This window comes from Bos mutus, chromosome 26, assembly GCF_027580195.1.
Source record: "Bos mutus isolate GX-2022 chromosome 26, NWIPB_WYAK_1.1, whole genome shotgun sequence".
Classification (NCBI taxonomy): Eukaryota; Metazoa; Chordata; class Mammalia; order Artiodactyla; family Bovidae; genus Bos; species Bos mutus.
This window is the reverse complement of record NC_091642.1, coordinates 24,113,910-24,129,692: the sequence shown is the minus strand read 5'-3', so window position 1 is coordinate 24,129,692 and position 15,783 is coordinate 24,113,910. Positions and strand designations below refer to the sequence as shown.

General features: G+C 42.5%; 1 protein-coding gene across 5 annotated transcripts in view; it reads right to left on the bottom strand.

The window, feature by feature from the left end:
* Positions 1-15,783, bottom strand: part of SORCS1 (sortilin related VPS10 domain containing receptor 1) — a 575,198-nt gene that overhangs the window by 343,685 nt on the left and 215,730 nt on the right. For all 5 annotated transcript variants that reach the window (XM_070363590.1, XM_005897015.2, XM_005897018.2 and 2 more), the window contains exon 2: positions 11,107-11,174. In XM_070363590.1, coding sequence (XP_070219691.1) covers positions 11,107-11,174 — 68 coding nt within the window. The remainder of the gene's footprint in view (positions 1-11,106; positions 11,175-15,783) is intronic.

The following is a 15,783-nucleotide window of genomic DNA, read 5'->3' as shown; positions in this document are numbered from 1 at the left end:
TCAGAGCTAGTTAGTGGACAGAGCCTGGATTCATGTCTTGGCATCCGATGCTTGAGCCCAAGTGCTGACCTGTTTACGGACAGCCTTCCAAGGGCACATGTTGTTTGGCAGAACCCACACGTAGTTCACCATGTCTGGAACACATAATGAGCTTCCTTTATTGAGAATTCTACTAAATGGAGTGATCAAAGTCAAGGACCATAAATACCTAACAGGATAAAAACGAGAAGCCAAGGTCAACTGAGAGTCCAGAAAATTAAATTCTGAAAAGCAGACTTTAATATCAAAGAAGCACATTTTTGGCATGGGCTCCAGAGCAAATTGTGATAAGAAGAAAAAAGTAACCAGAAAGGAAACCAACATCACTTCAATGTGATATCTAGGCTGGCACTATTTTCTTAAAGGCATCACGGTGGCTACCAGACATGGTCCACAAGTCTTAGCCTTGGAGTCAGCAGCTCCCCAGAGAAAAATCTAATATAACTCAACCAGAGAAGGCTGCCCGGTGTTTCCCCACAATGTGCGTTTTCGCTCAGAATGTTGGGGGCCTGATAAACAGATCTAGCTGTTTCATATACACGTGGAGAAATAGCAGCTCCTTCTCCTACAGATCTGGGTGGATTTCTTAACAGTATCTTTTAAGAAAATATTTTTCTGATTAACACCATCTTCTCTTACCAGGTCCTTTTCACAGAGTCCCCTGGAAGCTAGATACAGTCTAAGTTTAATATTATAAAAAGTCTGGATATTATTTCTTCAGTGTTCTTTAGGCTTTTAGACATGCTTGGATTGGGAGGGGGAGGTCCTACTATTCACTCTTTGTCCTCTCCCAACTCCCAGCTTCACTTTCTTCTCTGTTTGGCACAGATCCCCTCATCTACCACTCACTGCCCCCAACCATCTTGCTGTCCTGTCCTCTAACACTGCTCCAGAAAAACACAACCAAGTGCCTTCTTGAGGATGACCCCTGCTCACTGGAGTGAAAACAGCCACACTGACCCCTAGGCCGTGGCCCCAGCTGGGCTCTCAGCATCACCCAGAGCTACCCCTGCTTTCCCTGAGTAGGCCTTCCTCATGGCTCCTTAGCAGCTGCTCCAAACCACCTGGCTTCCCTTCTTGCTAAAAGAGAAGCAATGCTCCTGCTCTGGTCTACTCCTCATCCACCTTGATCACCATAGCTGGATTACCCGCCCCCCAACCATAGAAGCTCCAAATCCATATACTCTCTGCCGCTCAATCCTGGACCAGTTTTACTCCCTCCTAAGTTCTACATTTTTAATCTCTTTCCATGGATTCAACCCCCATAAAACAGGGTTGTCCTCACTTACGGAAAGGAAGATATGCCTTTAGTCTATGACCTCTTTTATATTTTTATATGTCTTCCTTTATGTCCCTTCAAATCTTCTTCCTTGAAAGAGTTGCCTCCATATCCTTTTCTCCTTCACTAAGAGAAAGTGCTCAGGAGTTGTCAACAGAGCAGATGTATGTAGTAAATAACCTCGCCACCCACTGGACTATCCAAGACCAAGGCAAGAAAACCATGTCTCCCTTTCACCTTCTCCCTCATCCAAATGGCCCTATTCATTTTCACTTTAAAAGATTTATTGAAATCACCACCACTACCCACTTCCATACCTCATATTCCTTTCCTTCGTGGCCTAAAATAAGTCAATCCCTTCTCAGCTCCTCTGATACCACTGACTGCTATTCCCACGGTCACCAGTTTTGTTGTTTCCCAAGTGAAATTCTCAACAGGACACCATGATTCATTTATTTTCCTAAAATTCACACTTCATCAAGTTTCCCTCTTGCCCCAAACCAAAAAAATGATACTTCAATGGGGATAAATATCAGAATAATTAGCACAGAAAAATATGAATTACCCCACTTCTATTTTTCCAAAATCATCTCCAAACATCCTCTCCATACACAGAATATATTCCAATATTACACACATAGAGTATATTCCAATCTTGTACAGTTTCCTCAATATGCCAGACTATCATCACTTAAAGGTGCTTAGAATACAGTATATTCTCAGTAAATAAACAGCCCCATTTACTAGTGTGATTCTTACTTGTTCCTCAAGATTCAAATCAGATATCCTTTCCCTTCTTCAACCTGGGTCATATTACAATACCTCTATTATGACATTTGATGCACTAATTTCTCATTTATTTATCTCTCTCCCACTGTGAATTCCTTAAGAGCACAATCAAATCTTTTATGTATCTGGATTCACACAATTTACCATGATTCTAGGCATGTATTTACTTACACATTCAATGAATTGAGAAATCTCACTTGAATGTCTGTCTACGGGCCATGCACTTTCCTTGGCGTTTGAAATACAATTGAAATACTGGTGGCATCGGCCACTGAATAAATGATAACTAGAATCATTAGACATCAGGACACACAGTAAATGAAAGGAACAAAGAGCTATGGTAAAAAGAAACAAGAGTCTCCTTTTAATAAGTGGGCACCGATAAGTTTTTAAAAATAAGATGGTATTCAGGTTGAGACCTAAAAAATGATGACAAGCTAGTCATGTTGACTGAATAATGAGATTGTATGCTGGTGAAAGGTAAGAATTTAATTGTATCTTGGGTATCTTTTGACCTTCCTTGTACCCAGGGCAGAGCTCTAGACCCAAAGAACATCCACTGCCCCTGTTTACTTACTTATTAATGATAAGCTCAAGTTTTGACTTCAAAGGACAGAACAAAGCATCAAGTGAGGAAGAAATTCCTTTGAGAGGTTATGAGGATATGGAAGGATTGGGTTCCTATTGGAATTGGATGGTGGTGACCTCAATCTCAAGGGACAACATAGATGTTAGGATTCCATCATGTACTGTTCAATGGCAAGGTAGGAAAACCAAAACTGACATCCGAAACCACTTTCTGAGTTTATAACCAGACTTGATATTGGAATGCCAGTTGTTCTGCATTTGCTTTACTCTTTCCTAAGGTCACACTGATAAAATTACTACACCCTCAGGGCAATGATAGCTTTTGTGTGTATCTCATCTATTACTTACTAAAAGGAGAAGTGGAGAACTCAGCATAGCCAATCACCAAGGCAAATGAGAAGTGAAAACATGCGATCTGAGTCCAGACCCTCACAGACATCTCAGGAAAGCCAACAGCATCTTTGGGCAGAACTCAGCCAGATCCCTACAGAAATAGGAGGTATGCAGGAAGATTTTGACAACCTCCAATGTGCATGCCTAGTGTTCGATGGATATTAGTGGATTCCCTGACTTGAATCTGGACTCTTCACACTTGGTACTGCCTGTGTTCTTACTCTTTGAGTGCAATGCAGTGATATTTCACAAGGTCATGTAGCACATTATTGAAAACAGTATTTCCTATACGGAAGGCTTGAGTTTAAAAATTTAGGATTAAATAAGTACACAGCACAGATCTGACTTTCAGAGAAGACCCTGAACCAATACTCAACATACTATTTCTAAGCAAAAAAAACAAAAAAACAAAAAAAGATAATACATGTGAAGTTATATTTCAGGTGCCAAGTGAACAAAAATAAGTAAGAGACAGTCACAGTCTTTGAGTTTCCAGGCTAGTGTGGAAATAAATGAACATGGACAATAACGTGTGCATAACTTTGGCACTGCATTTGTCACACTTCTATGATCACCCAGTGAGTGTCTGCCGTTCACTAGTTTTGAATTTCTTTATGAAACAAGCAATCTGTTACTCCTAGTGTCTACCTAGCACAGTGCCTGGCATAAAAAAGGGGGCTGCTGCTGCTGCTGCTGCTAAGTCTCTTCGATCGTGTCCGGCTCTGTGAGACCCCATAGACAGCAGCCCACCAGGCTAGTAGATGTTTATTAAAACAAACCAAATAAATATACACCTGATAACCATTTATATAATACATTCAGGATTACTGAGGAAGAAGCAATTACCTTTGCTTAGAAAGAGAGGAGAGATGGAGACAGGGGTTCAAGAGTGTCACAGACCAATACACATATGAAAAGATACTCAGTGTCACTGGTAGTCACAGAAAATCCCTTTAAACACTGCAATCAAGACATCATTTTCACTAAACAGACAGCAAAATTTTAAGTATAAAAAATAGCCAGTTCTGGTGACATTATAGGGAAATGTACAGTCTCTTGTTGCCTGTGGGTATATGAATTATCCCATCCATCTTGGAAAGTAATCTCAGGTATCTGTTAACACTATAAATGCATTAGGTTTTGAAACAGCAATACAACCTTTAGGACTCTAGAGTAATTTACAGAGATAAAATTAGCAGAATGTAAGAACATGTTTACAAACATGCTGATTGAAGCACTATATGTAATAAATAGGGCTTCCCTGATGGCTCCGATGGTAAAGAATCTGCTTGCAATGTAGGAGACCTGGGTTTGATCCCTGGGTAGGGAAGATCCCCTGGAGAAGGGATTGGCTGCTCACTCCAATATTCTTGCCTGGAGAATCCATGAATAGAGGAGCCTGGTGGGCTACAGTTCATGGGGTCACAAAGAGTTGGACACAACTGAGGGGCTAACACACACATATGTAATAGTAATATTGTAGAAATTAGAATAAAAATCAAATAAAAAGGCATAGAGAAGCAGTGTAGCTTGGACTTAAGAGAGCACACCCAGGATCCAGCTCACACTCACCAACTGCATGACCATTGGGCCCAGTACTTAATTTTTCTAAGCCTCAGTTCTCCCATCTGTAAACCTGGGATACTAGTAATTTTCACTTTAAAGGGTTTTTATGAAGGTAAAAAAGCACTGAGAACACTTCTTGGCTCAAAAGAAGCACTACATAAGTTAATTAAGCATGCAGTAGTTAAATTCAGTATACAACATCCGTACTAATTGATGCTTATAAACCTGACCTATTTTTCTTAATGTATTCGTCTGGACGGACACTCATGACTCACTGGTAAGTGAAAATAACAGGTTGTCAGAGTCCTGTGAATAGTTACTCCTATTTGCTCAAACAAACAAAAAAAGTGGTCTTGATATGTGTATATATCTCCTGGTATTTTTGAGTCTGGTCACAATGATGCGGACAGAATCACCCAAAATGCTTAGCATCACTGACCTCAGGGAAGCTGAATCTGTGTGAGAAGGAAAAGACTAACAATTCTTCTGCCTCTAACTGTATGGTTTATTATAATGAGCACACATTCCTTTTGATTTCTTAAAAACAATAAGATTAAAAACTGAATTTGTAAGCCCAGGAACTACAAGTAGCTCTCTATGACACAAATACATTGGGTGGGAATAGGAGTTATTAAGTCAAAGGAGTCCAGACTCCCAAGGCACCTCCTGATCCGGCTGGGGAGCCTGACTCTCTCCTGGGGGCCATTAGGCAGGCACTAAACACTTGCAACACAGGGATGATTAACATCACTGGACTTGTGTGACATGAAGAGCCCTCTTACACAGAAATTTCACACTCTAGCTTTATTCGATTTTTCTTTTTCAGGATGTATAGGGCGTGTGTGTGTGTGTGCGCGCGCTTGCGCATTTGCGCACGCCCGCACTCTCAGTCATGTCCAACTCTCTGTGATCCCATGGATTGCAGCCCACCAGGCTCCTCTGTCCATGGAGTCCTGGAGTAGGCTGCCATTGGCAGCACTTGCATTGGCCAGGGGCTTCCCAGGTAGCTCAGTGCTAAAGAATCCACCTGCCAATGCAGGAGCCTCAAGAGACACAGGTTCAATCCCTAGGTTGGGAAGATCTCCTAGAGAAGGAAATGGCAATCCACTTCAGTATTCTTGCCTGGAAAACCCCATGGACAGAGGAGCCTGGTGGGCTACAGTCCATGAGGTCACAAAGAGTCTGATCTGACAGCACACCCACATATCCCTGTTCTAAATCTTTGTATCTGTAACTGACTGAAAGCTGAATTGTGTGGCAAAACATCCTTCCAAGCTGAGTCTAACAGCCTATTCATGTCACTCTCTGCTTTTCCCCTGGAGGAGGAGTGGGAAGGAAGAGACTTCCAGCTAGTGGGAATTATCCACAGGGTTGGCCGAAAGTCAGCATCTTCAGGTCAGCTTCTGTCAGCCTGAATCCCTGGAGTTCTCCAGGAAGTACTAGCTGCAGCCAACCCCACACAGAAGCTGCCTCAAAGCCCTCTGCAGCATTCTCTCCACAAAGATGTGATGGGGACGCTTCTCTTGACAGTCGCTGTAACACCCAACATGAAACAAAGCAACTCAGGTGACAAGGAAACAGGGCTGGCTCCCAGTGCTGAATCAAATGACCTGATCCATTTCCCCACTTTAACCTTCGTTCCACAAAAGCAGGAACTGCTGCTTGAGTCGTCCATAATAGTGGAGATCTTTTCATAAGCTTATGTTTCATGTGGATCGGAAAATAGGACAGCAGTGAATTTGAGCATCAGTCAGGCCGGGCAAGCTCTACAACAGGCCCTTGGTAGGCTGTGCGTCCCTTTAAGAGAGTACACCTTTAGGCCCTTCGCAACTGCCTGAGGCTTTCTCACCAGCTAAGCCTCTCAGCAGAGTGCTGATTACCCTGGCACAGGGATTAATACATTTCTTCTCAAGAGATACTGTATCTAGATTTTGACATTTTATTTATCTCAACCTTTAAGCTTATCTTGCTTCAATATGGTAAAACCACCAGCTCTACCAAGTCTCACAGCTTAATCCTCTGGAAAATGAAGAAGATCCTGAGGTGTAATTAATTGTTCTGGGGCAGATCATCCCCTTTGCCTCTCAGTTTGACTCCTGGAGTGAAGGACCACACAAAACAAAACAAAATCAACAACCAGCTCCAGGATTAAGGTGTAATCAATGACAAGACCAACTGGGAGCCGAACCTCATTAATTTGGAAGAGTGGCATCTTGCTCCGTCAGCCTAGGTTTGTTGATTAGCAAGGTTGAAAACCCTAGAACACCAGTGCAAGGTCAGCTGTTTTTCTGGCTTCTTTCCTACCCTAACACCCTGGAGGCATCTGCCACTTGCCCTTTTGGGACTACGCAGCTGGTAAAAGTCATAAAGAATACAGGCTCAATCAGAAAGTCCATGTATCTGTTTGCTGGACAAGAAACCATTTCCCTGTTGCGCAGTATTTTTCTGGAATAGGGAAAATGCTGTTCAAAATGTTATAATGCTTTGAAAACTCTGATTTTAAGATAAACAGATAGATAATAATCATATATGTATGTATGATTAAAATGTTGTTTGTTTAGGTACAGCAAGATCTACCCGAAGGCAGACAGGACTCTAGATGATCAATAAGCAGTGAAATGAATGAAGTTTATTAACTAATGTGCCTGTAAGTGTGTGGGCTATTATTTACAAATTGTGTGACCTTGGCATACTGTAAAAATGAACTAGGAGGATGCAATAATGCATGTCAAGCACTGAACTTAGAGCCTGATCAAAGTTAACTTTTATTATTGTTGTCATTATTTTCATTAGCAAAGTATCACTGCCATTACCATGAAACCAGAAAGGTGTTGGGTTTAAGGACATAAAGTCTAGTTGCAAAGAGAAAATACAAGCATGAGCAAAGTAAAGAAGCAACACTTATCTCATATCTTTATGCTAACACTTAATATTTGTATGACAGTTTGTCTATTTACATTAGATTAAACACATTCTGGGATCTGGCAGCTCCGGGTGCTGTGTAAGGACCTTATTCAATGTAATTACACAAGGCAGATTACAGACAAGTACAGTTCTCTCTCATTTTAACTGTCCATAGAGCTTAGCCTCTCTAAACAACGAAGTCCTAGAAGGCAAAGCCTATATGCTGTGGATCTGTGTATTTAATCACCCTCCCTTTCCCAGACAAGAACAATACAAGGCCTAGAGGAGTTAATCAATTCATCTGTGTTGAATAAATGAGTGAGAAACAGAGTTGTATGTTCGTGACCATGCAGTAGAGATAAAATTGTAGTACTTCCTAGCCTGTCCAAAACCAGATATTTATTGAGCATTATCTATGTGCTATGTCCTGAATCCAGTGCCGTGAGTGCCATGAGAATTTCTAAAATATGGTCTGTGCCCCTAGTAAACCCCCAACTGTAGGCATAGGCAGGTTTTCTGAGAAGAAAGTACAAGCTTGTGCAGGAGAAAATGAGCCAACGCCGAGCAGTCTAGTCTCCTTCAGTAGGACTGAATTAGAAGACACAGGGCCCTGAGGACCTCATTTCCTGGTCCCCATTCTTGACCCATCCAGGCCTGTCCCTGTCCTAAGTTAACACCCAGAAAAGGCTCCCTAAAGACTGAATATGGGTACCATAAGCCACTCAAAAAATGCAGCCCTGAAATGCAACTAGGAAGTTTTATAAATAATTTTTCTTTCTCCTTTCCTCTTCTCTAAATTATATTTTAACTCAAGCATGTAGTCTCCTATAAAGTATTAAAATGAGCAGTTGCAATAGAATAGAACACCCACAGTAATAATTTGCCACATATGACATGTAGAACATGACAAAACATGCAGAACATGATAAGACATGTAGAACATGGCATATGAGGCAAATGATTACTTTGGGTATGTTAGAAAAGCAAATATATATGCGTATATACACATACATATTATAGGTACACATGCATATATATGGGGCTTCCCTGGTGGCTCAGCTGGTAAGGAATCCGCCTGCAAAGAGGGAGACCTGGGTTCGATTCCTGGGTTGGAAAGATCCCCTGGAGAAGGGAAAGGCTACCCACTCCAGTATTTTGGCCTGGAGAATTCCATGGACTGTATAGTCCATGGAGTTGCAAACAGGCGGAGATGACTGATCTACTTTCACACATATGCATATAGGTTTCCTAGGAGGCTCAGATGGTAAAGAATCTGCCTGCAATGCAGGAGACCCGAGTTTAATTCCTGGGTCGGAACAATCCCCTGGAGGGGGGCATGGCAACACACTCCAGTATTCCTGCCAGGAGAATTCCATGGACAAAGGAGCCTGCAAAGAGTCAGACACAACTGTGCGACTAACACTTTACTTTTTCATGCATGTGTGTATATGTGTATGTATGTATATGTGTGTTTTTATGAATGTGTGTGTGTTTGTGTACATATACGTATATATTCTCCAGTGAAATTGGTTCTAAGATGGAAAAGTAAGCAGGTCACTCTTGCCACACTTTCCCAAGCTAAAGCCCACAGAGTTTGCTCCCTCAGAAGGGAGGTCTGATACCGCTAGAATGAGATATCATTTTTATTTCACTAACCTGATTCCTTAAGATCAGAAAAGAATAGTCCTCCTAGACTGGGGCATCAGTAATAGTGCCCCAACAGAGAGAGAGATGCGTGCTGGACGTGTGCTTCTGCAGTCCAGGACAAGCTGTTCCTCATATCCCTCCAGAGTGCCCTTCCTAGGACTATTCAGAGTGACAGTTATGGCTGCTCTGCCTCTATCCCACGGAAACAGAACTGCACATCTTTTAATTTTCTAATACACCAATAACACTTTAGATGGCAGATGCACCACAGAGTAAAAGCTGGCTTTTATTTTCATTTATGCACATACATTAGAGAAATTGATCAAGGAAGCATAAGCTTACTCAGAGATGCTGACAAACAGGTACTGAATTTAAACAATACAGCAGGAGTCAGGCCCTTAATGTATTAAAGAACTGTACTTTTAGAGGCTCCTACCAAACCTCCTACACTTGAATTCAGTTACATAAATTTCCTTGGGACAGAAACTCTGCATAATTGGCCTCTTCATCGGGAAAAGAGCTCACTAATTGAAATGCCTGACAACAAATAAAATAACAGAATCTAGCCTTTTCTTTAGTATAGTAGGGCTCTCCCAGAGCATAGGACAACTTATTTGGAGCTTCTTATACATGGTGTCAAGTCTAATAAAAAATAGACATCAAGTGAAAATGAAATTTAATGAACAATCTTCTTGTGGGGTCTGGTACATTCTTTTGGGGTGTCTATTCAATCCATGAGCCACCTCTTGTATGACCACCACATTCCCCAACAGAGGAAGGCCCTACAACCAAACTGCTACCATGAAAATCAGCTTTCCCTCCCCAGCCACTGTCGAGTGTACTGGGAGCAGGGGGAACAGCTGTCAAATAGGGTGACTGGAGTCTTTCTCCCTAGACCTCAGCATTGAGACTCAGAGCCAGCAGCCAGTCTCTCCTGGTCTTGAGAACTGAGTTAATGGAACCTCCCACTGATCTTATGTGGTCACTACTAAGTTTGGTCTGTCCAGACCACTCCTGCCTTTGTGTGTGTGCATGTATGTAAAAGAGTCCATGTGTCTATGTATGAATTTCATCTCTGAAGTCTGTCTCCATCCTTTCAGGCTCAGGGATCATCATGTGATCCAGACCTGGCCAATTAGAGAAGGCTCTCTCTGAGACTTCAGGGACTAGTTCGGGTTTGAGCACATGACCCAGGCTACTGGAGAAGAGCCAAAGAGGAATGAGATAAATCAAGCAGATTTTTTTAAGAAACAAAATGAAACAAGAGAATGTATAGTTTTCAAGAATAAAGGAGGACAGAATAACTGTCTGGGTATCCGAGGACTTGCTTTTGTGCCAAATCCAATGAGTTAGTCTACCCTCTTAAAGGATTTGTTCATCCATTTGAAAAATCACTCACTATACACTTTATATATATATATATATATATGGCCCAGTAGTGTGAATCCCACGCATGCATGTGTGTGTGCACACCTCTGTGCTGCAGAACCACAGAAAAGCAGCTGTGAAAGTGTTGCCCTGGGAGCCTGCCTGGGTTTTTCAGGCCTTGAGTTATACTGATCCCCTCTGCAAAGACATCCTTATTCTTTCATTTCCACCCCAATAAGCTCACGATTGGTGAGAACTATGGGAACCAACATCCATAAAGACAACCTAATGAACACCTTAGCAAAAAGACTTCTGACCAAAAGAAGAGGTCTATACAAAGAAAGGATCTGGCCCTTCTGGTAAAAACAACAACAAAAACCCTACCCATGGTTAGGAAAACAAAGAGCAGACAGAGAAGAAAGGGTACACATAACCAGAAACCTTCTCACTAGGAAACAGGGGTGAGGAGGGAGCAGCCTGGCCGAGGGCATCATGTTGAAATAAGACTGTAACTGTTAGCTCAATTTCCTTACCTCCAAAGCGAGCTCTCAGTGATGCTCCCCAGGTTATAGTCAAACAGCTTTGTCAAAATGAGAATCACCTGAAGGCAAAAGAAGACATCACGGTTAGTTTCAAACAATTACAATTTCATAGAACTGAAATGGCCCAAGGGAGGACTTAGAATTCCTTTAACTGGTGCTTAACATAATTGAATGAATTGTTGCAGCATCCACTTACACTGATTGGGGAAGGGTTTACCAGTGCCTGGGCTTTCCTTGTGGTTCAGCTGATAAAGAATCCGCCTGCAATGCAGGAGACCTCGGTTCAATCCCTGGGATGGGACGATCCCCTGGAGACGGGAAAGGCTACCCACTCCAGTATTCTGGCCTAGAGAATTCCATGGACTGCATAGTCCATGGGGTTGCAAAGAGTCGGACACAACTGAGCAACTTTCACTTCAGTTGTCAGTGCCTTCCCTTAAACAGCTAAAACTGGACCCTGGGTCCTAGAGCTTACAGAATTTAGGTATCTCTTTATAAGAAACAAAACACAAAGTCATGAGTTCCGATCTGCACAGCCTGGGAAAGGGTCTGTGTAATTAACACTGAAACTTAAGCTTTATTTGCTTCTCGGCAAATCTTCCTATAATTTTAACTTGTTGCTTTTCTTCAACCTCATTCAGAGGAACCCAAACAATTTAGCTCATTCTTTCAGAATTCAACACCTCTTAAGCATTTACTAGGAGCCCAGAATTTTGCCTGACACCAGAAAAGAACATAAATACAGATAAGGCCTGGTGGACTGGGACACACCAGAACTCACGCCCATCATGGCAGCATCAGAAAGCGGCTGCCTTTGTTGCCGGCAGCCCTGACCTAGCTCTGCCTGGTTAAGTGAAGCGTAGGAGTGCCACGACACTGGGGAAGATTCAACAGAGCAGCGTGTTTCTAACCATGGATGGTCTCAGCCCTTATTTGCTCTCCTTACATAATGAGAAGAGCCTAATAGCTCTGCCTTGTTTTCTGTTGAGGTTCGTATTTCTCTCTTGATAGTCATAACCTAGAACATTCGGCCCAGTCCTGTTGTTTCCAGCTTAGCATAAAAATGTTGACATTGATTTTTGGATTTCCTCTGAAGGCCAAGGGATCAGTTGTAGCCACAGTGAGCACAGAACGGTCTAACCTTGAATTCCAAGCCAGCAAGCTACCAAGGAGCTGCTGAATCCTTCATGGTTCTACTCTGCTAGCACAAGGCTTGCTTTACTGAAGACACAGGCACCAGTGAGAGGATTCTGATCACTTCTTTCACAGCAAGCGAACTGGAACTCCATGCCTTAGGTTTGTTCCAACTTCAAGGGGATGAAGGACCACGGTCACCCCAAAACAGGCACAAATCTGAGGACCTGAGCTCTAAGGCCACCCCTCTCTTTAACCACTGCACAGACTTCCTTCAAGGATCTGTTCAAAACTGACTTTCTTAGCAAAATGTGAGCATGTGCGAGGTGCTGGGTGCCCTATGGGCATGTCAGATGGCAGGCCTGCGGTGGGGGCATATGCTTAACAGATCCGTGTGCCAAATAAGTTGCTCTAAGTGCTAAATTTCAATCACCGCCATCCCAGGAACGCTGATCAGCGACAGCGGGGTGGCTGTTTGTTTGAAGACACAGAGATGTCGTTGCTCTACCTCGGTATGATTTTGCAGAACAGGCCTACAAATTCCCCACCAAGAAAACGGGGGTGTGGGCATAAAGCGTTTCTCGGTAGTTGCTCTCTTGATACAAGACGGCAGTAAACTAAATAATGAAGTTCAGCCGGCCACAAACTGCATTTCCCATCCATCTGATGAGGGAAGCCACTGGAGCCCCAGAGAAGGAACCTTTTTAACCCAGCATGTAACAGTGTGGAGCCGCTCACATGCACACGCAGAAGCTGTTTGAGCAATTCACAGGCAGGTGGGCAGGGAGGTAAAAATCCACTCCCTGATTCTTCTTGCTGGGCTAGTAAAATGAAAATGCCAGTGATACACTCAGGCAGCTTGTCAATACTGCACCAATACTTTATGGCATTTCAAAGCATATCTGCTTGAATCAATCTAATCTTTCGTTTTCAGAATGAAAGCAAGAAAGAAGGGAGAACTGCTAACCTTTAGTTATGCTTCAATCGATTATTTGAAGTTTCTTTTCCCCTCTGTTTTTCCCCTTTTCTATCTACATGGATTATTCACCACCTTACTCCTGAATGATGATATGTCACTATATAAGGTTGATTTGTTATTGTTTGTTTTTCTGTTATGGTTAATTATCAATACTGTTTTATAGAATTAGCATCTGTTAAAGGGCCACAGCCAAAACTACCACCATTAGATGAGTAAAAGAGGTTAACACAATTGTCCATCTATTCTAGTTTTATTGTCTATCATTTCTGTGTATTTTTCAAATAAAACAAAAAACACTGGAACCTATTAATCAAGTAAAACATATGTACTTAAAAATACATATAAATGGTCATTTACTTTTATTCATTTGGTAAATACTTTTAATGTACAGATTTAATTCCAAGTTCAAGTATATAGCATTTAAGTATAAATTCCAGTCAATGTGATCAAGGCTGATTTGATAAATATTGGGTTTGACCAAAAAGTTTGTTAGGGAAAAACCCAAACCCATGTCCACTGAGTCAGTGATGCCATCCAATCATCTCATCCTCTGTCGTCCCCTTCTCCTCTTGCCTTCAATCTTTCCCAGCATCAGGGTCTTTTCCAATGCATCAGCTATTCACATGAGGTGGCCAAAGTACTGGAGTTTCAGCTTCAACATCATTCCTTCCAAAGAACACCCAGGACTGATCTCCTTTAGGATGGACTGGTTGGATCTCCTTGCAGTCCAGGGGATTCTCAAGAGTCTTCTCCAACACCACAGTTCAAAAGCATCAATTCTTTGGCACTCAGCTTTCTTCACAGTCCAACTCTCACATCCATACATGACCACTGGAAAAACCATAGCCTTGACTAGACGGACCTTTGTTGGCAAAGTAATGTCTCTGCTTTTTAATATGCTGTCTAGGTTGGTCATAACTTTCTAAGGAGTAAGTGTCTTTTAATTTCATGGCTGAAGTCACCATCTGCAGTGATTTTGGAGCCCCCAAAAATAAAGTCAGTCACTGTTTCCACTGTTTCCCCATCTATTTGCCATGAAGTGATGAGACCAGATGCCATGGTCTTCGTTTTCTGAATGTTGAGCTTTAAGCCAACTTTTTCACTCTCCACTTTTACCTTCATCAAGAGGCTTTTTAGTTCCTCTTCACTTTCTGCCATAAGGGTGGTGTCATCTGCATATCTGAGGTTATTGATATTTCTCCCGGCAATCTTGATTCCAGCTTGTGCTTCTTCCAGCCCAGCATTTCTCATGATGTACTCTAAAGTTAAACAAGCAGGGTGACAATATACAGCCTTGACATACTCCTTTTCCTATTTGGAACCAGTCTGTTGTTCCATGTCCAGTTCTAACTGTTGCTTCCTGACCTGTATACAGGTTTCTCATGAGGCAGGTCAGGTGGTCTGGTATTCCCATCTCTTTCAGAATTTTCCACAGTTTATTGTGATCCACACAGTCAAAGGCTTTGGCATAGTCAATAAAGCAGAAATAGATCTTTCCGGAACTCTCTTGCGTGGCCTCTCCTAATTATTTTGCTCATGAGTAGCAACGCAGCGGGTAGCAGCAGTGGACTAAGACGCTTTCCTGAAGGAGTTTAGTAAGCTTTCTGTTCTTCTTAAACTATGAATTTAGGGTAGCTCTTAGGCTTCCCAGTTGGAGCTCATGGTAAAGAACCTGCCTGCCAATGCAGGAGACCCAGGTTCGATCCCTGGGTCAGGAATATGCCCTGGAGAAGGGTATGGCAACCCATCTCAGTATTTTTACCTGGAGAATCCCATGAACAGAGGAGTCTGGTAGGCTACAGTCCATGGCGTCACAAGAGTCACACATGACTGAAGTGACAGCATGCTGCTTGCTGGGAGAACCAGTGGACACTTAGGGAGATCTGAGTCCCTCTAGGACACCTGGCCTGGCCACTGACCTTCACCTCATCTCTCCCTCATCCCTGAGAAATCTTAGAATTTCTAAGTAGGACATGTCTCCTCATTTTTTCATTTTTCAGTTATGAATGCTTTTTAATCTTTTTTTTTTTCCTTGCTCTGTGTCCAACTGTGGAGGTAGAATCTAATCATAAGAGAAACAAAACTGTGCCCTGGGCTTCTTGATAGCGAGCACTTTGAATACGGGATTCTAAAGTCTTTTCATTCCTAAGGGTCTATAGTTCCAAATCCTGAATAATGAAGAGGGTAACAGGGGTCCTAGTCTATAAAACAAGACATTTTCTTGTGTAATGTTCTCAGTCATTAGTGATTCAGGGTTCTGCCTCTGTACAGCACAAGGAGACTCCATAAGAACTCAGGCTTGTCAGAGCTTATAACCCTGCTCTCCTGAAGGAGGCTTCATTCACTTCTGAATGAGCACTGGCAAAACCACACGGGTGATGTCAGCAGGCTGGTTCAGGGGCTGAAGCTGGTTACCTGCGTTCTTCCTTAACTGGCCTCATGTAGGCCCTGCTGTCCCCTCATCACCCAGTCGCACATGACCCTTTTCTGCTCCCTGCACCACCCTGCCAGAGACAATAGGTTGGATGTTTTTAAAGATGTGTATGGAAGTGAAT